A 20868-nucleotide genomic window follows, 5' to 3' on the forward strand; every position below is an offset into this window, starting at 1 on the left:
CATCTAAGCCTTGCAGAGTTAACCAAACTCACAACTATATCGCCAGTGATAAACTAACTGCAACTTATGATTGAAAAGTAAGGGGAATTCCCAGGGGGTCCAGTGGTTAGGACTCCAGGCTTTCACTGCCGAGGGCACAGTTTCGATCCCTGGTCAGGGAACTAAGATTCCCGCAAGCCACGTGGCCAAAAAAAGAGGAAAAAAAGTAAGAATTGCAGCAGCTGTAAACCATGACCAACTCAGAACACTGATTATGCAATGATAGACTGGGTAAAGTGTCCTTCCAAAAAACAGTAGGGATCCCAACTCCTCGCACACACGCTACTGCAGTAGGAGGGTTGCCAAGCACATCAGCCAGACTTCTTGATGGGACACTGAATGTGGGTCTGTAGTAAAACCAGGGAACATGCTAATTTTGGTTGAGGAATAACGAACGTTGTTGGCCCTTTTTAATTCAGTAAGCAACCCTTGGCCGTGCGTCATCAGTTCATGGCCCATCAGGAGATCCCCTGTAGTTCAGTCAAGCCCCGGGACCATACTCTAAATCACGGCTTGAGAAGACATTTTCCCAGTATACCTAGCTGGATTTATAACTTGGTCGATGCCCATTACGTAAGGAGTACCTACATGTGTCCTGTAACTGCTATGCAACTGTATAGGCCGTCAGCAACCCCAGTTTGTAGCCAGGAATAATTTATATTTATCCTCTTAACAATCTGACTGAGGGACTTCCCCAGTGGTCCAGTGGTTAGGACTCCACGCTTCCACTGCAGGGGGCGTGGGTTCGATCCCTGGTCAGGGAACTAAGATCCCACATGCCGGGCGGCCAAAAAAAAAAAAAAGAAAGAAAGAAAAAATAATCCGACTGATAATACTCTGCTAGTGATGAAATTATTATAGGTCATAAAGGTGTAAAATGGTGTTTCTGGGCACCCTGAATCCCTTGTATCATTTAAGGAAAATGCAAGAGAAAATTCCTAGCAATATTTAATAAGCCAAAAATGAAACCTAGTCTTCAGACCCAGTTTGTATTGCCTCAATATAAAATACCTTCAGTTTTAAATTGGTATTTACAAAGAGACTTCTTTTGATAATTGGGGATACTGTTATTGTCTTTGTAGACATCCACATAATGCCTATGTTTTCCTCTCTGGGCTGAGTTTCATGCCAGATCGACTTCCAAAACAAACCTGGGAGGACGCCAGGCACGAGTAACCCTCTCCTGCTCTTCTCCCCCTCCAGGTTACCCTTTGGCTTTGTTTTACCGGCATTACCTTTTCTACAAGGACAGCTACCTCATCCACCTCTTCCACGCCTTTACAGGCCTCTCGATTGCTTATTATAACTTCGGTGAGTGAACGGAGCACTGCGATTACAGGGAGCCTCGGAAGGAACAGACCTGAACAAAATTTCCTGGAGAGAATTTGATGGAGAGGGACGTTGTGATGCTCTGGTAGCAGAGGGTTTGTATGGGCAGGGACACAAGCTTAACTTCTCCCTTCACACACATTCCCCTCCCCGGTAAAAGCATGTTGAGAATGGGTGCCCTTACCAGACACCGTCAACAGAGAAGCACCAACAACAGAGAAGCACCAACAACAGAGAAGCACCAGTTTGTCTCTGCTGTGGCTGGAACTGGCCGACAGACCCAAGCAGTCCCCTCAGGAGCGTCCCGTAGGCCCGAAGTTCAGCAATACAGCAACTCCCTGGCGGTCCTTTCTATTTATACAGTTCATTTCCTTCCCTTCCTCCAAAACATGAGGCTATTAAAAAAGAAGAAAAATCCTAATACCAATATGTATACCCTTTGTGTTTAGAAGTCTCAGGAAGGGTGGGAATGCAGAAAAAAAAAACAGGCAAAACTTTGCTCTCTCCTCCGCATCCAGGACTCCAGCTCTACCACTCCCTGCTATGCGTCGTGCTTCAGTTCCTCATCCTCCGGCTGATGGGCCGCACCATCACTGCCGTCCTCACTACCTTTTGCTTCCAGATGGTAAACGTCTTTCCCTGGGCAGCTCAGGTCACAGCTGACAGCAGTTGGGGGCGGGGAGGATGGGGACTGTGGTGTAGAGGAAGCCGTGGACTGGGAGAGCCAGTTTCTAATCCTTTCTCCCCACGACACTTGGCAGTGTGGCTCTGGGTCACTTGCCAGAAGCCCCAGGTGTTTCATCTGCAGGCTGCAGTGACGATGCTTCACCCACCTCAAGGACGGGGTGCCGGCCGTCCTTTGTGCATAGGACTGTGCCACTGGGGTTCTTTGAGTCTGACCAGATTAGCCCAGTTGTCCATGAGGGGAGTCACTTAAAGGCAAGGCAGAAAATCCACGTAGAATGAGCCACAGAGTGTAAGCGTTGAGGATGTCTCTTCCCCTTTACAGGTTCAGTTTCTAGACCAGGAGAAAGGAAAAGTGAAAAGAATACATTGGATTTCAGAGCAGGGAGAAAATAAATCAGAGCAATGGTAGAATAAATATTTGCCGCTCTCCTAGGCCTACCTTCTTGCCGGATACTATTACACAGCCACTGGCAACTACGATATCAAGTGGACAATGCCACATTGTGTCCTGACCTTGAAGCTGATCGGTGAGTGATGGGGCCCTGCCTTCCCCGTTGACACCCAGGCTCCTCTCTTCAGACCTTAGGCTTACCCCGGGCCCTGCCCCGTGTGCTCCTGGCCATGTCCCGTGTCCCCTCCCTCCTCTCCACCCACACCTTCTCTCTCTGCTCAGGTCTCGTCATCGACTACTATGACGGAGGGAAAGATCAAGTAAGTACCCCTCCCTCCACAGAGACGTGAAGGAGTTTAACCAGAGGGAAGGAGGACGGCTGTTGTTATCCCCATGCCCTCATGCCCGCCCGTGTGGTCGCCGTTTCCGGCCGCACTGATCAAGGACCGACAAGTCTAATTGCCCGGGTCCAGCTCTAGCTCAGAGTCCAGAGATCAGGGCCAGCAAGGCATTGGGAAGAGCAGCAGCCGGCCTAGGCCGAGCTGCGCCTGCGCATGCCCATTACCCCCGAAGCACTGACTCTTCTCCGTGCTGTCATCCCCTCAGAGAGGCTCTATTTGAAGAACCTGGATCACTGGGGACGAGGGTGGGGAGCCCTCAGACTGGCTCTTGGGTCCTGAACCATTCGTTCTCTTCTCGGCATAGAAATCCCTGTCCTCTGAGCAACAGAAATACGCCATACGGGGTGTCCCTTCCCTGCTGGAGGTTGCTGGCTTCTCCTACTTCTATGGGGCCTTCTTGGTGGGGCCCCAGTTCTCAATGAACCACTACATGAAGCTGGTGCAGGGACAGCTGACTGACCTACCAGGCAAGATACCAAACAGGTAATGGCCCCCTTCGGTCAGGGCGTCTGCGTAGGCGTCTCACCCGACAAAAAGCCACTTCTGAAGTGACTTCCTGCAGGCCGGCCGGCTGCATTCTCTGGCCTGGGCCTGGCTCACGGCCTGTGACGGGCGCTCCGTGCCTGCTCGCTGCAGGAAGGGGGCCCTTTTCAGCTTGGGTCACTTCCCGCCATCCCTCCCGACCCTGTAGTACAAACAATAAAATTCACTTTTATGCCATAGATTTTGCCTGAACCAGTCACGTCCCTGCCTTTAACACTCACTTTCCCAGTTTAAAAATACTGTTAAAAAAATAATAATAATACTGTTAAATATATCAAAATCTATATATATAAATATATCTCACAGTAGAAGATTGATAAGTTACCAGGAAAATCCCTTTGTGGAGAACTTGTCCAGCCTGCGTTTGAGCATTGATCCAGCCAGGACAGGAGGGAGCAGATCCAAAACCGGTCCTTCCCCGTCTCTGCATCGGGCTTTCAGTCCCGATGTAGCCCAAGCACATGGGGGAGCCTTCGAGGTCCACGGGACCCCGAGGGCGAGCACCCCAGATTCCCCAGCCCGCCCCCTCGTTGCCCCACCCCCACCCCAGAACTCGCAGGGTCTGCACACTCCATCCTCATGTCCGGCCCTAAGGCTGCGCTCACTCTGGGAAGCTGCTCCCTCGTGAAGGTCGGAGGGCGAAGGGAGGGGCCTCTGCCCGTGGTGACCCTGCTTGTTCCTTTCCAGCACCGTACCTGCTCTCAAGCGCCTGAGTCTGGGCCTTGTCTACCTAGTGGGCTACACCCTGCTCAGCCAGCACATCACAGAAGACTATCTCCTCACTGACGACTACGAAGTGAGTGCTTCCTGAACAGCAGCAGTGCGACTGCGCCAGAGATAGACAGTGGCCAGGCCAGGAGCCCGTAGATAGCCGAGAAGTGGGTAACACCACCTACAAACGCGTGTTGGTTTTGCTCTAGATCTGAGAGTTGGTGTCAATGCCAGCCGGGCCGGGACCCGTTCATCAGCCAGCACTGAACGACCTTCGCGGGCACAGGGCTGTGCCAGGTGCACTTCAGCACCCCTGACCTTCCCCCAGCGGCTCGAGCTCGCCCTCTTACAGCCAGGCGGCTCGAGCCCCCCTCCGGCCCAGGCAGACCAGGGCTCTAGGAGCTCAGGACCCAGGGAGGGGGAGTGCTGGCTCAGGCTCCGTCCCGGCTCTGGGGAGGTTGGTCTCCTTCAGCTGACGTCGAACGTGGATGTGAAAGTCCCCCAGCGCTAGTGTCCCAGGTGCCCGGCTCTGTAGGAGAGGAGTTGAGGACAGCACTGTCTGAGGGCGTCTCCGAGGGGGCTCCCTGCTGGGTCCCCTTGGCCTCTTGCAAAGCAGTTAGGCAGACTGTCGGGGGGACACGGGGTAGTAGTCAGCCACACGTGTGAGGACGGGGAGCACGGGGGCCCCTCCTGGCCTGGCGGTGTCCCTAATGCTCATGCCTTCTCTCCTGTCAAGAACCGCAGCTTCTGGTTCCGCTGCCTGTACATGCTGGTCTGGGGCAAGGTTGTGCTGTACAAATACGTCGCCTGTTGGCTGGTCACGGTAAGGAGAGAGGGCCCAGGGCCGCAGCGAGACGAGCTGCAGGCTGGGTGCGGCGCAGAGCGGCGGGGTCGCTTACGCCGTGGCTCCCTCAGGAAGGCGTGTGCATCCTGACGGGGCTGGGCTTCCACGGCCTTGACGAGCTCGGGAGGGCCAAGTGGGACACCTGCGCCAACATGAAGGTGTGGCTCTTTGAGACAGACCCCCGCTTCACGGGCACCATCGCCTCTTTCAACATCAACACCAACGCCTGGGTGGCCCGGTAAGCGCCCAGCCGGGGAGGTCGCACGTCACTTCCTCCAGCTTTCCCCACTTCGGGGGGCCCCCCCATCAGTCACTCTCACACCCCCAGCCACACCCACTTTTGTCCCCAACCCAACCCCCCCAAACCGTCCCTGTCTTTTTTTTTTTGGCTGCATTGGGTCTTCGTTGCTGCACGGGCTTTCTCCAGTTGCGGCGAGCGGGGGCTACTCTTCGTTGTGGTGCGCGGGCTTCTCACTGCGGTGGCTTCTCCTGTTGCGGAGCACGGGCACTAGGCGCGCAGGCTTTGGTAGCTGTGACACCTGGGCTCAATAGTTGTGGCTCACGGGCTCTAGAGCTCAGGCTCAGTAGTTGTGGCGCATGGGCCTAGTTGCTCCGCAGCATGTGGGATCTTCCCGGACCAGGGCTGGAACCCGTGTCCCCTGCATTGGCAGGCGGATTCTTAACCACTGTACCACAGGGAAGTCCCATCCCTGTCATTTTTGAAAGACAGAAACAAGGCATACATGGCCTCAAGTGCTGGGTTTTCACCCCACTTCTGCCGCCAGCCTTATGTTCACAAACACTTCCTCAGTCCCACGCGTGGGGGCACTGTCAGCAGTGTGGGTGCAGGGCCTGCCCCGCTCACCGCTGCAGCCTCGGCACCAGGCGCCTGGCAGGCCCTCCGTCACTACCCGTCGTACCAGGTGGGGCCCCAGCTGAGCCTTACGTCTATTTTCTGTCTAAACCGTGACTCGTCAGCTTCACTGCCTTTCATTCTAAAGTGATCGGAAGGGCTTCCCTGGTGGCGCAGTGGTTAAGAATCCGCCTGCCAATGCAGGGGACACGGGTTCCAGCCCTGGTCCGGGAAGATCCCACATGCCTCAGAGCAACTAAGCCCATGCACCACAACTACTGAGCCTGCGCTCTAGAGCCCGCGAGCCACAACTACTGAAGCCCGCGCGCCTAGAGCCCATGCTCCGCAACAAGCCACTGCAGTGAGAAGCCCGCGCACCGCAAGTAAGAGTAGCCCCCGCTCGCCGCAACTAGAGAAAGCCCGTGCGGAGCAACGAAGACCGAGTGCAGCCATAAATAAATAAAGTGATCGGAGGGCACTGCCTCCCCTCCCCCAGGGGGCCCTGTGGGAGCAGCCGCCACCCCTGCACCCCTAAGGGCTCCAAGAACCCAGAGGCAGGATGGATCTGAGTCTCATCCTTTCTCACCCTTCTCTCTAGTTACTTCTTCAAACGACTCAAGTTCCTTGGAAATAAACAACTGTCCCAGGGCCTCTCACTGCTGTTCTTGTCCCTCTGGCACGGCCTCCACTCAGGGTACCTGGTCTGCTTTCAGATGGAATTCCTCATCGTTATTGTGGAAAGACAGGTAAACCTTAAGGGTGGTGGATGAAAGGGGCCTGAGAAGGGGTAAGGCGCTGAGCCCTCTCCCCTTCCTCCACAGGCTGCCAGCCTGATTCAAGACAGCCCAGCCCTGAGCAGCCTGGCCTCCGTCAGGGTCCTGCAGCCCCTCTACTATCTGGTGCAGCAGACCATCCACTGGCTCTTCATGGGTTACTCGATGACTGCCTTCTGCCTCTTCACGTGGGACAAATGGCTGAAGGTACACGAGGGCCTGCCTGCCAGGAGGGGAGGGAGCCACTGAAACCTCAGGCAGTGGGGCTGAATCCAGGCCCTCTGTCTACCGCGGTGGCCTGTATCCCTCCACAGGTGTATAAATCCGTCTATTTCCTTGGCCACGTCTTCTTCTTGAGTCTACTATTCACATTGCCTTATGTGCGCAAAGCACTGGTGCCGAGGAAAGAGAAGTTAAAGAAAATGGAATAATCTATTTCCCTGGTAAGATCCCTCCAGCTGAGCTGAAACTACCGGGTTACAGAAGAGAGCAACAGACTGGGGCAGGGGTAGTACTGGAGATGCGGGGGGAACCTCACGGGGCCTGCCTTCCAGGAAGCACAGCATGGGGCACTGACTGCCCTGAGGCGCGACCGGAGGGAGCTGGAAGGGCTGCAGACCAGGGACTAGGAGGCGAGACCAACCTGCCCGCCCGCCTTCTCCCCTTGCAGGTGGCCCAGAGCAGGACTGGTGCAGAAACGACTCGCCTCCCTTTCCACAGCACTCCTTCGTCCCAGAGCACAGAGAACCAGAAGCCAGGGTGCGGGAAGACGGGGCTCCCCCAGCTGTGCCTCTGCTGCCGGCCACGTCTCCATCTGGGGCCAAAGGGGAGACTCTCGTGGGAGGAGTAGAGGGGCCCGTTGTCTCCCCTCTGGGCTCCCCCATGCACGTTGCCTTATCTCTCCCCCTCTAGCCAGGAATCTGTTGTGGTTTTCTTCTGCCAATTTATTATGATGATTGTATATGTGCCGCTACCTCCGCCCCCCCCATGGGGGGAGGGGAGGGGCACAGCCCCACCTGCTCCACTTTTCTACCTAGGATTGTACCAGATAAAGTCACCTCAGTGTGTTGTTTTTCACTTCTAGCGCTCCTGACTGCCTTCTTTCAGACACAGCCCTCCACATCTGCCATGGCTGAAATCAGGGCTCCCTCCTTTAGGGCACAAAGCCCACCTGCGAAGCCCAGGGCCAAACTGCAGACACTGTAACCTCATATATGTCTTCCTGAGTCTGAGGGGTTACGCCAGGTCACACCATCAGAGGCTGCTGAGCTTAGGAATCCCCAAAGCACAACTAGGTTTGCAAGAACAATGTTTATAAGATAAACAAATAGCAGGTGTACAGCCCGGACCCACGCAAACCCCGGTCTCGGTGCAGGAAGGGGGTCTTGCGGCAGTCAGCTGGGCACCGGGGCGGGGAAGCAATGTCCACAGTCTCTGTGTCAGGTTAGGGTGCTTCTGTCAGATGACGCCCCACGCTTCTTCAAAGGCTGTGGTGAGCTTTGCACAGGTGAGGGCAGCAGAGAGTGGGTAGTTGCTGATGGACACCATCTTCTCTGTGTACTCCACATCCAGCTGGGGAGAGAGCAGTCAGTCAGCCGGCTCTGTCACTCCGTCACAGGTTCAGCCCTTGTCTAGGGCAGGAAAACTACCATTTCCCAGTGCTGTTTAATACCAGTGTGAGCAAAGGACGGAGACGGCCCTGGCTTTGACCATGCCACATATGCCAGCATTCCTCAAAGGATGCGCCCTGGGGGCAGGAAATGGAAGCTTCATCTGTCCCCAACTTATAAGGACAAGGATCATCAAAACACTAAGTGCTCCTGGGATTCTGTCCTGAGCTTCAGCTCCGGGAAGAATCTAAGAGCTGAGCCCAGGCCTTACCCTGCCGTGGGCAAAGGCCCCCACCACAAAGACAACAGGGTCGCCGCTGGGCACCAGCTCCCGCACATCGCCGACGACCGGGGCGGAAAAAGAAGTGCCGATTTTCATGCACCCAACCGGGAAGTGATGTGACACTGGATTCTTAATCACCTAAAGAAAGACAGAAAAATCAGCCCCAGACACACTCCCAGAGCACTACCTCCAACTAGTAGCTGTCAACACCTCACCTTCAAGAGCTTCTGGGGGCCATCAGCTGCTCGAACGCTGAGTTTGTGTAAAAGCTGAACTAGGGCAGAAAAAAGAGTTCAGAGCTAGCCAGAGAGCCTGCCTCTATGCCCAGTAACTTAACCAGGAAGAACCTCAGGTGAGGCGAGCTCCACACGCCCTGCGTGTCTACACGACTGAAACGTCATGGCCAAGCAGCTGTCGAGCACATCACTGGTTGTGTGGTGACAGGCCCCCTCCCTGCTCCTCAGCCAGGAACCCACGCGGGCTGTACCCACTGTGCGTGGGGAGAAAGCGCAGACCCCCTGTTCTGGAATCAGCCACATGTGCCCCTCCCCCACTTAAAAATGCCACACTTAATTTATCCCTTTGCCTCTCGCTTCATCACTACTGCCAAGTTTAAGTCCTAAGGCTTCTATCTCACCCATGAGGCCACAGAAGCGGTCAAAGGTTCTGGGAATTCGAGTCTGGGGGTTCACTTCAATCAGCACATTCTTCTGCGTGTGGATATAAACCTGTAGCAAGCCAGCCCGGTTCAGGGGACTGTCCATCAGCATCAGTAAACTCTGAGGGAGGCGGAGACCAAGGCACGGTTAAGACTGAAGAGAAGTCACACGCAGCTGCCTTACCTTCCATACAGAGGCACGGGGGCCTGAGCCCTGTCCCTGGAGTTACCTGGTGAGCTATGTCTGGTCTCACTTCCCCAGGGTCCCGTCCGTTCTTCAACAACATGGACTTGTGCTTGTCACAGTTGAGCAGCTCATACGTCTTCCCCACCTGACGAACAGGGAACAAGGTCAAGAGCAACATAAGCTTTTACCTGGAACAGCGGTTCTCAGGTGGTCCCCAACCAGCAACATCTGGAAACCTGTTAGACAGTCACATTCTCATGTCCACTCCAGACCTACTAAATCAGACACACAGTGTGCGGCCCTGAAAACCGTCCAGGGGATTACTGTGTGGCCACGTCCTCCCCCCACACCCCATCCCATAACTGGTCTTGGAGGGAAAAGGGAGGAAGAGTGCAGCCTGTGATTCCACAGGATCTAAACTGCATTGAATTTTTTAAAATTTATTTATTTTTGGCTGCGCTGGGTCTTTGTTGCTGCGCACAGGTGTTCTCTAGTTGCAGCGAGCGGGGGCTGCTCTTCATTGCGGTGTGCCGGCTTCTCACTGCGGCGGCTTCTCTTGTTGCGGAGCACAGGCTCTAGGCGCGTGGGCTTCAGTAGTTGTGGCTCGCGGGCTCTGGAGCGCAGGCTCAGTAGTTGTGGTGCACGGGCTTAGTTGCTCCGTGGCACATGGGATCTTCCCGGACCAGGACTCGAACCCGTGTCCCCTGCATTGGCAGGCAGATTCTTAACCACTGTGCCACCAGGGAAGTCCCTAAACTAGATTTAATTTTAAAACCTATGGGTATTAGGCAAAGCCAGTGAGGGATTCTGGAACCAGGCAGAAGTGAGGTTAATGAGCAAGACTGAATGCTTGTTTATCACAAAAGCATTATGTAGACACTGGGCAAAACATACGCGGTCACTACCCTCAGGTTGCTTAAAACAAACATGCACAAAGAGCTGCAAGTCTGAGCAGGAAGAAATGTGAAAATTCTAATGAGGCAAGAGGTAGTTTAACCAAGGAACGTTCTCATAAGTAAAACAAAGAGGGGTGGTTCCAATTTTAAGGCATGTGAGCAACCGCTAAAAGAAACAACTGCAAATCAGAGCCCTGAGGAGCAATATAGGGTGGTCAATAAGAAGTTTAAAAACATACCAGTAGGGCTTCCCTGGTGGCGCAGTGGTTGAGAATCCTCCTGCTAATGCAGGCGACACAGGTTCGAGCCCTGGTCTGGGAGGATCCCACATGCCGCGGACCAACTGGGCCCGTGAGCCACAACTACTGAGCCTGCGGGTCTGGAGCCTGTGCTCTGCAACAAGAGGCCGCAACAGTGAGAGGCTCGTGCACCGCGATGAAGAGTGGCCCCCGCTCGCTGCAACTGGAGAAAGCCCTTGCACAGAAACGAAGACACAACACAGCCAAAGATAAATAAGTAAATTTATTAAAAAAAAATACGTAGCTTTCCAAGTACTCTATTAAAAGACTTAAAAAAAATAAATTAAAAAAAATAAAAACATACCAGTAAGTACAAACACAGGTTTCGAAAAGGCCAAGTTTTTATGTATCAACACATTTGTATGTCCGGCAACATCTTGAGATATGACTCCAAAAAGTTTGGGGGAAGAGGCATATAGATTTTGAAATTAACTGAGTAACTGAAATAACAAGAATGTCACAGAGAGTAAAACAAAGGACCAAGAACTAAGTCCATGGGACACTCTTAGTTATAGAAGAAAAAGAACCTCTTGAATAGAAGAATCTAGTTTTGACCCATTAGTAAGTTATAACCAGGGTTTTCGTTCTCTTAATGGAACAGAATAGAAAACATCAGAGTACTTCAAGTATAGTCATGGTAAGTAAAGCCTTATGGAACTTTCGGCTTCGTATAATTAAGTGCGCATACTGGCTCACGATGTAATTTTTTTTATTGTGGGCTGTGGTTAATAAGCTTGAAAACCACTAACTAGAATAATCAGAGAATGAATACCATGTGTAATTCTGTAATAGGCACTGGAGATACAAGAATTTTTAAAACCTTATTCTCTGTCCTCATTATAGCCTTCTAGTGGAAGAGACAAACTAAACAAGCACATGAATACTTAATGCGAATTGTGATAAACATTACGAAGGAAAACTAAACGGTTCACTAAAGAATTATGAGGACCTGATTTATACCAGGAAGGGAGTCATTTCTATGGGAAAGTAACATTTAACCTAATAACTGAAAAAGGAGTAGCCTAATAGGCTCAATAATTGTTAAATGAATCAACATTAAGTAGGAATTAATAAAGCAAAGAGTCGAGTAAAGGGTGCTTGCAGTTAAACAACATTATCTGCAATGACCTTAAGGTATAAGAGAACGTAGTGCTTTCAAAGAGCTTAAAGAAGGCCAGTGAGGTTGGAGTACGAAGAATAAATGGAGTGACTTCCCTGGTGGTGCAGTGGATAAGACCCTGTGCTCCCAACACAGGGTTCGATCCCTGGTCAGGGAACTAGATCCCACATGCATGCTGCAACTAAGAGTTCGCATGCCACAACTAAGGAGCCCTGGAGCCGCAACTAAGGAGCCCGCCTGCCCCAACTAAGACCCAGCACAACCAAATTAATTAATTTTTTAAAGGGGGGGATATACGTATACATATAGCTGATTCACTTCATTGTACAGCAGAAACTAACACAACATTGTAAAGCAATTACACTCTAATAAAAAATAAACAATTTTTAAAAATTGAAAAAGAATAAATGGAGAGTGCAGGCCCAGATGAGGCTTGCAGAAGCAAGAGGTATCAGCACAAGGAAGACAAAAGCTAACAGTATGGAAGATTTCAACCAGCTGTGGAGTCCATCACCCTTGGAGTACCATTAATGACAACTGGCCTAATTTATTCCGGAGCATGCTCTAGGAACTTTAATTTGCCCACAACCTTTTCAACTTCCTAATAAGTAACCTGAATCAAGAATAATAATAACAACTATTTCCAAGTGACAGAAATTATTCTAAACCCTTTCCACATCTTAACTCCTTTAATCCTTCCAACAGCCCAGTAAAATAGGTACTACTGTCATCCCCACAGATATGAAGAAATGAAGTGGTTAAGTGATGCTCAGAATTAATAGCCTGGGGAGACAGCGGCAATGAAGTGAGAGATGAATATATGAACCTATAATTAGGTTAGAAATATCAATTATAGAAGAAAATGAAAGGAAACCTGATGAGCTGCTCGTTTGAAAAAAGAAAACAGTTTTCTAAACTGCAAGCTTTATAAAGTGCCATAGTGGTTGAGGAAGAAAAGCTGGAACTGAATTGCACTCGGATTACTATGGCAAGGTACTATTAAAGCACTTTCATTACAGTCCCCCTGCAAAGTATTAACCCCCGCTTTACAAACTAAGGACAAACTTGTTTTCTCAAAATCACACACTTGAAATTAGTGTAAGAACCAAGATTAAAATCCGGGTCTGGCTTCTAAACCAGTGCTATTTCTTCTGGCCCTACTCACTGAACAAGTTTAGTTCTAAACAGTATGAGAAACAATATCATAAAGAATGAGAACACTGCACAAATTTTTAAGACGGGGAACTGCCGGATTTTTTCGGGAGAAGAGTCCAATGATAAGTAAAAATAAAGATGTGAAAGTATTAATGATAATCTGGTCCAGGCAGTGTTTTGAAATGTACAGATTATAAATCTATTATAATTATAATAATATAATTATATTTATAATATAAATTTATATAATTTATAATTATGATAATATAATTATATTTATAATATAAATTTATATAATTTATAATTATAATAATATAATTATATTTATAATATAAATTTATATAATATAATATAAATTTATAATATAAATATAATATAAATTATAGTTATAATATAAAGGAGAGTGACAGACACCTTTCAACGTATTAAGACATTAAGTCCTTACAAATAAAAGGGTGGGAAGACTGAGCTGCAGTAACTACCTTTCCCCTCTACCTAGTAAGCTTGTCTTGGGATAAAGCGGGACGACGCGATGGACGAAACCCCTTCCCCTTAGACGACTCGGGGGTTGGGGATGGGGTTAGGGTTACCATAGAATCCTAGTAAATCAATCGGAAGCAAGCATGTGACGGCTGCAATGGGATTCAAGGGCAAAGAAAACGAGCACTGCCGACCCGTGTTAAAGGAAGAGACAGTCGATTAGGCCACTCTTTCTCCAAAGCATGTTTCACCTGTCTCCGCTTTCTCCATCCACTTTGAGCCCATCACCCTCACCCAACCTGTTCCCATCCTATCGATCTACTACTAGCTCTTCACCCCCTAGTCCGAAACTACCTTGACTGTCTCCAGACTGGCCCCTTCCAGCACCACAATGAGCCTACGGCCTCCGATCTTGCTTCCCACCCCGAGTCGGGGCCGCTTGGGCGTCACAGCATCCCAGTCCTCTTCCTGCTCCGCGGCGCGCCGCTCACGAGGTTGGAATCCACCACCGGGCGCTGCCATCTTGCAACCGGACCGGAAATTGTGTAACGTCCTTAAACTAGGGCCTCGCTCTCGCCCCAAATGCAAGCTTCCTTCCGTCTGCCATTTTGAAAGTGGGCGCTCGGAAATGGCGACGGCTGGCTGCAGATGCTCCCGAAGCCGCTCTGGGAGGGCAGGGTTCCAGAAAGGGGAGGGAACTTCCAGAGGCGTGCTTCCTGTGCCGCAAGCTCGGGTCCGCCGTAGGCTGGGGGGAGAGTTTAGAAGGGAACGCACTTCCGGTGCCCTTTCTCCCGCGAGCACCTGAAGCCGGACCCTCGTGTGGAGAGTGCGATCCGTAAACTGGAGAGCTGTAGAGGCGGGCCGGCACCCCCTTCGGACCACTGGTGCCGCCGGCCTCAGGACCGAACATGGCCCAGAACTTGAAGGACTTAGCGGGACGGCTGCCCTCCGGGCCCCGGGGCATGGGCACGGCGCTGAAGCTGCTGCTGGGGGCCGGCGCCGTGGCCTACGGCGTCCGCGAGTCGGTGTTCACCGGTGAGCAACCTCAGCCTGCCCTCCGGACTCCGCCCGACCTTCCCGGACCCCTGCCCAGCCCCGCCAGGTCCCCGCGCTCACCCAGCCCCTCACCCCGCCCCACCAGAGGCTGGCACGTACTCTGAGCCCGGCCTGGGCTGACCCCTACTCCTCTCCCTGCAGTGGAAGGAGGGCACAGAGCCATTTTCTTTAATCGGATCGGAGGTGTGCAGCAGGACACCATTCTGGCCGAGGGCCTTCACTTCAGGTAATGGCGGGCAGAGCGGACTGACCCTGACCCTTCACCCTTGAACGCCGACCCACCTATGGCTGTGGGAGGACTTTCAGCGGGATTCCGCGCCGCTCTTCACTCTCCTCACCCCATTTCCCAGAACAGTGCGTGCTGGCCACATCTTCAGGAGCACATACTGTTGTTCTCCGGAGGGAAAAGAGAATTTCTTTTTGACCGTGGTCATTAAGAGGAGGAGCAGGCCAAGAAACACGTGGTGAAGGAAAACCGGACAAAACTAGGGAAACGGTAGTATCCTAATCCCTGTCCCTGTTCCCTCCCCTCCAGGATCCCCTGGTTCCAGTACCCCATCATCTATGACATTCGCGCCAGACCCCGAAAAATTTCCTCCCCCACAGGCTCCAAAGGTAGGTCTGGGCACTGGGGTGCCACTGGCAGTAAACAAGGGAGCCTAGCCAGAGACTAGGCAAGATGGGAGTGTCAGATCTCTTGGGCCTTCATTTCCACCTTTGCAAACAAGCTAAAATAAAGGTACCTGCTTCTGGAGTTCAAGGAGTACATTCTGGACACGCTGTGTGTTTGTACATTTTTCAACTGTTCCTCCCCCTTAACGTGAACTCGGTGAGAGCATTGTTTGTCCTTTGTCTTAGTCACTGCCTAGAACAAAGCTTTGTTTTAAAACCTTTCTTTTAATTCTTTGACTCATTAATCTACTGGTACGCTCTGTCCTGGGGAAACTTGGCTGCACTTTTCACTGGTGCACCTGTTCCCTCCTAGACCATTCACAGAAGCTGTGCCTTTGAGATTCCCCAGACCAACCCTTACACACACACACACACACACACACACACACACACACACGTTCACAATGAGGCAAGTAGCTCACCTGTAACGTACTGTTTTGCACGATTTTTAGTGCAGGTTGCTTAATATTCCCGAAACCCTAGGCCCTAAGAAATCAAGGATTCACAAAACACCATCTCTGTTCTCAAGTCCTTACAGTCTAGTTCAGGATTATGGTACAGTGTAACAGAGCCTAAAGTAGAGTAGCGAAAAGAAAGGTCAGCTTTACTGGAGGAGGGTTGTGGGTAGAGAAGACTTGACAGTGGACAAGGACGCATTTGGTCTGTGCCGAATCACTCTTCTCCCCGCGGGGCAGTTCCGGACCACAGGGCATTGCCCTGGGTAAAGAGAGAAGCCAGAGGAGAAAATGCTTGGGGAGGGAGGCTTTGCTAGGAAGCCAGGTGAGGCCCCCGTGGCCTTGCCCAGCCACTGCTAACCTCACGCTTAGACCTGCAGATGGTGAACATCTCCCTGCGGGTGCTGTCCAGACCCAACGCCGCGGAGCTTCCCAGCATGTACCAGCGCCTGGGGCTGGATTACGAGGAGCGCGTGTTGCCATCCATCGTCAACGAGGTGCTCAAGAGCGTGGTGGCCAAGTTCAACGCCTCCCAGCTGATCACCCAGCGGGCCCAGGTCTGGCTCTGGCTCCCATCACCATCTGCGTAGCATCAGCATTTCCCTCCTAGGCCCAGCACACTGGGTGTTAGGAAAGGGTAGTGACCCGAGGTCCGTTGCCCCCAAAAAGCTGTGCAGATGGCCACCGTGGGAAACAAGGAGAGCCAAGATTGGAGCTCGATAGCAGTTAGTGTCGGGCTGCATGGGAGAAAAGTGGTCCAGGCGTGTGTGTGGGGTTGGTACAGCGTGGAGGAGTCAGCGTGACCCAAGTCCTTCCCAGCTCAACTGGCCTAATGAGGAACTAAGAAGGGGTTAGCGCACTTTCTGCGGTTCTCCGGAGATCTGGGATTCTGACGATCACAGAAGCACGCCTTCCTTTCAGTTCTCCAGTCCCCTCAACGCCCCTCTCTCCTCCCCCCGGCCACCAGGTGTCCTTGTTGATCCGACGGGAGCTGACAGAGAGGGCCAAGGACTTCAGCCTCATACTGGATGACGTAGCCATCACTGAGCTGAGCTTTAGCCGAGAATACACAGCTGCTGTAGAAGCTAAACAAGTGGGTGAGTCGCAAGGGGAGTCAGGCAGGGGTTTCTGAGGAAGCAGGAGGAGGGACGGGGTTCCTGACACCTTACCTCTGTGACCCCGGTTCTCTCCCGCTACAGCCCAGCAGGAGGCCCAGCGGGCCCAGTTCCTGGTGGAAAAAGCGAAGCAGGAACAGCGGCAGAAGATCGTGCAGGCCGAGGGTGAGGCTGAGGCCGCCAAGATGATATCCTTCTGCTGCAGAGCTCTCAGCCCAGCCCCTGGAACACTCTGCTTCCCACCCGGCCCTGTGGGCTGGCTGATGAGACTAAGGCGAATGCGAACCGTGCTCTCTGACCCCTGGGGGGTTGGGGTGCCGGGTGGGATCTGAAGTCTCAGTGGGGCACCTGAGGCCTGGCTCCTCGCTGTAAGGCAGATCAATAGCACTGCTGGCCTTGCCTCCATCTGTGCTGCTGCCTCCTGTTCCCGGCAGCTGCCTGCGGGGAGGCCTACAGGTAGGGGCAAAGTAGGGCTGGGCACGAGCCACCTGAGCGCAACCTTGGATCTGACAGCCCAGAGGACGGCTGAGTGAGCCGAGTCATAGGGTGCAGCCCCAGCTGAGATCTGGCCTTGTGTGAACCCTTAACCCCACCCTGCTCACCTGGGAGAAGCTCTGGGCAAGAACCCAGGCTACATCAAGCTGCGCAAGATTCGGGCAGCCCAGAACATCTCCAAGACGGTGAGTGTGAGCTCAAGGCCGCCTTGAGGGGGGAAGGTGTTTCTACACATTGAAATGAGGGAATTAGGGTCTTGCGTGTTCGGATTTCTATTCAAACTGGCTTCTCTGACACTCCTCCTCCCATCGAAAATGGTGTCCCCTGGGCGCCCCTGACCTTTTGTTCATGCCTCTTGTGGACCTAATGCATCACAGTTGCTCGCTGCTCTGGATCCTTGTGTGAGCGCAGAAACCGTGGCTGTCACATCACCACTTCGCTGTTCGTAACCCACACGTGTTCCACCAGTGGTTACTGAATTGCAAGGGCAGGAATCAAGGTCTTTTTTGCTTGGTACAAACATCCATCTTACTTTCTGCCCTGTAGATCGCCACATCACAGAATCGTGTCTTTCTCACTGCTGACAACCTTGTGCTGAACCTACAGGATGAAAGTTTCACCCGGTGAGAGGCATGGCCTTCAGGTGGGGTGTTGACACAGAACAAGGGCCGGAGTCTGGCCACCTGGGCTCTGGCGCCCGTTACCAGCTTACTCGTGTGACCCTTGAAAACACCATGTCTCTGAAGCACTTAGAAAAGTGGGTGGTTGACAATTCCTAACTTGAATCTCACAGGATTGATTTTATGCGATCCAGTGGGATTATTCACGTAAAAAGCACTTTAATTGTAAAGTTTTTAAGTGAAAAGTGGTAAAAGATGATACTGGCTGTTCTTCCTCGGGAGCTGCTCTGGGGCACGGAAGGATGCTGGGAAAGCAGGGGTGAGAAATGGCAGTGGCCAGGGAGCAAGTCTTCCCAGAGCCTGAGATTCCGGGCTTCCAGCGTACTTGTCTTTTTCCCTTGGGAGCGGAGGAGGTTTAGAGTTGGGTGGGGCATGAAACTGTCAAGTCACATGTACCTTTCTCTTGTCGTTCTGTGTTTCCTGTTCATCTGGTGACCTGGCGTCCACAGGGGAAGGTAAGTTGATGGTGCATCCTTGTTTCTGTGGGGTCCTGCCTTTTCCCCCCCACATCACCTTTCTCACCTCCCCACCCACACATTCAGGGAGGAGGGTAGTTGAGGAGGGAGTGGCCCGAGGTGCTCTGCCTCTCACAGGTACGTCCCCCCCAATAATGTCACCGTCTGTCTCATTTCCACAGTGACAGCCTCATCAAGGGTAAGAAATGAACTGCTGAACAAGAACTCCACCCTCAGGGAGGAAGTGGATCTTTTTCTTCCCCGGTTTTTGAGGAGCCAGCTTGGGGCCCTACCCCGCCCCCACCGTCAAGTGATGGTCCCTCTGCATCTGTCCTCCCAGCCCTTCTCGGGTGAACAAAGACTGACCATTTTCAGGGGAGTGACTTTCCTCCCTGTGTCGGCCAGAGGTGTTGGGACTGTGTGATTTCCTGCAGGGTTGGTTCCTCCCTCGTGGTCAGAAGCAACAACCACCACCCCAGAGATTCTCAATAAATGTTTATTACTTAATCCGAAGTCAAAGCCTCTGGTGTCTGAACTGGGCTGGGGAGGCACGCATGCGCACGCTCACACCGAGCACTCCTGGGTCCTTCTTCGTCTCTTCCAGCAGGGGGCGCGAGGACACCGGCCGGGGCAGGTAGGGAGAGCCGGGGCCGGTAGGGAGAGCCGGGGCCTGCCGCTCTCACCCTGGAAGCCCTCAGAGCCGGATCCAGAACAGGACCCAGGGTGGGAACTGCGAGTCCTGGAGTCCGAGGCCAGCTGCACTCCCCACCCCACCCTCCTAAACCGCATCAGCCCTTTGCTTACCAACATCTCCTTTTTTAAAGGCTGGAGCAGCTGTGGCTTTGCTGAGCTAGACCAAAAATCTGATGACCCCAACAGGAGCTGCTTCCTTGGTACCAGGGCTCCATGCAGCTGTGGGGAGACCACTTGTGCTCATCAGGGGGTTTACGTGTTCAGACGGCTGGCGGACCGTGTCGCCTGCTGCAGGCTACCCACACTTCAGTCTCTCAGTCAGGGCTCGACCTCTGGAGGTGGGCTCTTCACTCCCACAGCCCTGGGCCCCCAACGGGACAGGCGCCTCGTCCCTTCCCGGCGCCGCCCTCACTGAGGGTCGTCGGGCGGTAGAGAAACGAGGCCGCTGGCTGTGCCCACGTGCCACCCCAGCCGTGCCGGGGCGAAAGTGTAGGTAGGAATCCTGGAATTCTTAGTGGTGGGGTTAGAGGGCAGAGGGCCTGGGTTCGCCTTCAGCTGCTTCGGTTTTTGAAGAAAGTAGATTAACTGTCCCCTGCTCTGCAGGTTGTCATGAAAGGGACGGGGAGACCAAGCAGATGTGGCCGCCCCAGCCCTGAGGAACTGGAAGCCCAAGGTGAGAGGTGAATGCGCAGAACGAGTCCGCCCAAGTCCCATCCGCATTTTATTTCCTTCGCATTCCCGAGGCAGGAGGAGGATGGAGGTGCCCAGAGAACCAACGTGTTCCCAAGTCCCGCTGCGTCTCCGAGGCAGCCATTTTGTCTCCTCCCATTGTTTACCTTTCCTAGAGACTTAACCCCCCCTCCCCAAGGGTAAAGGTCAGAGGTTGCTGGTCTGGAGGCCTCCGTGGTCTTCAGGGCTCCGTGAAGGTCATTGCCGAGGGCGCCGGCCGGGGGCCATCTTTACCAGACAGTGTTAGGAGCTTCAGCATTAGACCATCCAACACTGTGCTGGAAGATGGACCCAGAGCCGGCCACAGGCGTCAGGGCTGAAGCCGGCCGTCGCTCCAAGGACCCTGGCCGCAGGCCAGCTGAGGTCTATTGAAAGTCTGCGAGCCAATCCCCAGCGCAGGGTCAAGCTGTGGGTTCTGGGTCCTCCAGATGACAAATCACACTGGGTTGGGGGAGGGGCTGGGGCCATTGTGTCCCTTCCGTGGGCAACCAGCCAACAGCCAACCGAGGGCCACCTCTTTCTCAGCACCCTCTGCTCAAGAGGAAGGGGCCTCCAGGGCTGGGGGAGGCTCGGGAGTGGGCGGCACGGCCAGCTGGGTGCTGGGGGCCCGGGGCGGTGGGCGTCGCTGGCACGGGGCAGGGGCCTCCATCATTACCCGGCAGTATTAGAGACTCTCAACCAGCACCCAAACACTGCTGGGTAAGACGGGGGCCCCCACCCCACCGCCCGGACGGGCCGGCAGTCCTCGCCCAGGCGCCCGGTGGAGCTGCGGAGCCCTGGCTCCCCTCCCCCACCGCCCGTGTCCCCGGGGACACTTCCGGGTGAGCCCGGCAGCCGTCACCAGGCCCATCCCGGGTTGCTGATCCACTGAGGCCGGGTCAAGGCTTCGGAAGCCCCCCGCCCATCTCTTCCCCGCCCTGAGCCCCCTCCCCGCCCCGCCAGCCTCTCCCTGCCCCCCAGGCACCAGCTCACCACCCTCAGCACCCCCCCCCACCCCAGCAGTCCCTCACTCAGCCCCAGGACCCCTCTTCCGCCCGCCTTTACCTGCCACCAGGCCGCCTGCCCCCCAGGGGGCGAGGGCCGTGGAGAGGAGGAGGAATCGGGGCTCGGGAGTCAAGGCCTAGAAGCCGCCCTGGCCTCCACTCTTCCTCCTTCCTTCTCGCCTGCCGGGCAGCGCAGGCTCCTACCTGGGCCCCGCCCGCCGCCCCTGCGCACAGGTGTGTCCTCCAGCCATAGGCTGCACCCCCCGCTGCCTTAAC

At 53.6% G+C, this 20868-nt stretch overlaps 3 protein-coding genes and 1 non-coding gene across 5 annotated transcripts in view; 3 read left to right on the forward strand and 1 right to left on the reverse strand.

The window, feature by feature from the left end:
• LPCAT3 (lysophosphatidylcholine acyltransferase 3) overlaps positions 1-7648 on the forward strand; it is a 29882-nt gene extending 22234 nt beyond the window's left edge. Inside the window, exons 2-13 of the mRNA XM_033867082.2 lie at positions 1243-1350; positions 1887-1993; positions 2489-2582; positions 2729-2766; positions 3152-3330; positions 4078-4186; positions 4838-4924; positions 5017-5183; positions 6397-6544; positions 6620-6778; positions 6886-7014; positions 7242-7648. Coding sequence (XP_033722973.1) covers positions 1243-1350; positions 1887-1993; positions 2489-2582; positions 2729-2766; positions 3152-3330; positions 4078-4186; positions 4838-4924; positions 5017-5183; positions 6397-6544; positions 6620-6778; positions 6886-7002 — 1313 coding nt within the window. The 3' untranslated portion in view covers positions 7003-7014; positions 7242-7648. The remainder of the gene's footprint in view (positions 1-1242; positions 1351-1886; positions 1994-2488; positions 2583-2728; positions 2767-3151; positions 3331-4077; positions 4187-4837; positions 4925-5016; positions 5184-6396; positions 6545-6619; positions 6779-6885; positions 7015-7241) is intronic.
• Positions 7649-7867: 219 nt separating this feature from the next.
• EMG1 (EMG1 N1-specific pseudouridine methyltransferase) lies at positions 7868-13865 on the reverse strand. Of its 2 annotated transcripts, XM_004314765.4 has the most exons (6): positions 13614-13861; positions 9353-9454; positions 9102-9243; positions 8680-8738; positions 8453-8602; positions 7868-8143 (listed from the first exon to the last, which is right to left on the reverse strand). In XM_004314765.4, the coding sequence occupies exons 1-6, from the start codon at positions 13779-13781 to the stop codon at positions 8030-8032; spliced, it is 735 nt and encodes a 244-aa protein (XP_004314813.1). In that variant the 5' UTR covers positions 13782-13861; the 3' UTR covers positions 7868-8029. The 2 variants fall into 2 exon arrangements, with proteins under 2 accessions (XP_004314813.1, XP_019781574.1); XM_019926015.3 differs by lacking the exon at positions 8453-8602 and having other exon boundaries at positions 13614-13865.
• A 158-nt stretch (positions 13866-14023) lies between these two features.
• Positions 14024-18700, forward strand: PHB2 (prohibitin 2). Its single transcript, XM_073789091.1, has 9 exons — positions 14024-14294; positions 14457-14541; positions 14851-14930; positions 15815-15999; positions 16410-16539; positions 16642-16745; positions 17160-17237; positions 17599-18187; positions 18370-18700. The coding sequence occupies exons 1-8, from the start codon at positions 14168-14170 to the stop codon at positions 17677-17679; spliced, it is 870 nt and encodes a 289-aa protein (XP_073645192.1). The 5' UTR covers positions 14024-14167; the 3' UTR covers positions 17680-18187; positions 18370-18700.
• Positions 16814-17069, forward strand: LOC117314383 (small nucleolar RNA U89). The gene has a single exon (XR_004529130.1). It is a non-coding gene; the product is annotated as a small nucleolar RNA U89 (small nucleolar RNA).
• Positions 18701-20868: the final 2168 nt, after the last annotated feature.

The sequence above is a fragment of the Tursiops truncatus genome, chromosome 11, assembly GCF_011762595.2.
Source record: "Tursiops truncatus isolate mTurTru1 chromosome 11, mTurTru1.mat.Y, whole genome shotgun sequence".
Lineage (NCBI taxonomy): Eukaryota > Metazoa > Chordata > Mammalia > Artiodactyla > Delphinidae > Tursiops > Tursiops truncatus.

What these genes read in the sequence shown, in the direction of transcription:
- EMG1 (XM_004314765.4), bottom strand. Translation starts at nt 13,781, where the DNA reads ATGGCAGCGCCCGGTGGTGGATTCCAACCTCGTGAGCGGCGCGCCGCG. An exon ending in GACCAGACATAGCTCACCAG is followed by an intron (nt 9,244 to 9,352) that starts GTAACTCCAGGG and finishes CGCCTCCCTCAG; the next exon opens with AGTTTACTGATGCTGATGGA. An exon ending in CCGCTTCTGTGGCCTCATGG is followed by an intron (nt 8,739 to 9,101) that starts GTGAGATAGAAG and finishes TTTCTGCCCTAG; the next exon opens with TTCAGCTTTTACACAAACTC.
- PHB2 (XM_073789091.1), top strand. Translation starts at nt 14,168, where the DNA reads ATGGCCCAGAACTTGAAGGACTTAGCGGGACGGCTGCCCTCCGGGCCC. An exon ending in CCGCGAGTCGGTGTTCACCG is followed by an intron (nt 14,295 to 14,456) that starts GTGAGCAACCTC and finishes CTCTCCCTGCAG; the next exon opens with TGGAAGGAGGGCACAGAGCC. An exon ending in AGGCTGAGGCCGCCAAGATG is followed by an intron (nt 16,746 to 17,159) that starts ATATCCTTCTGC and finishes CACCCTGCTCAC; the next exon opens with CTGGGAGAAGCTCTGGGCAA.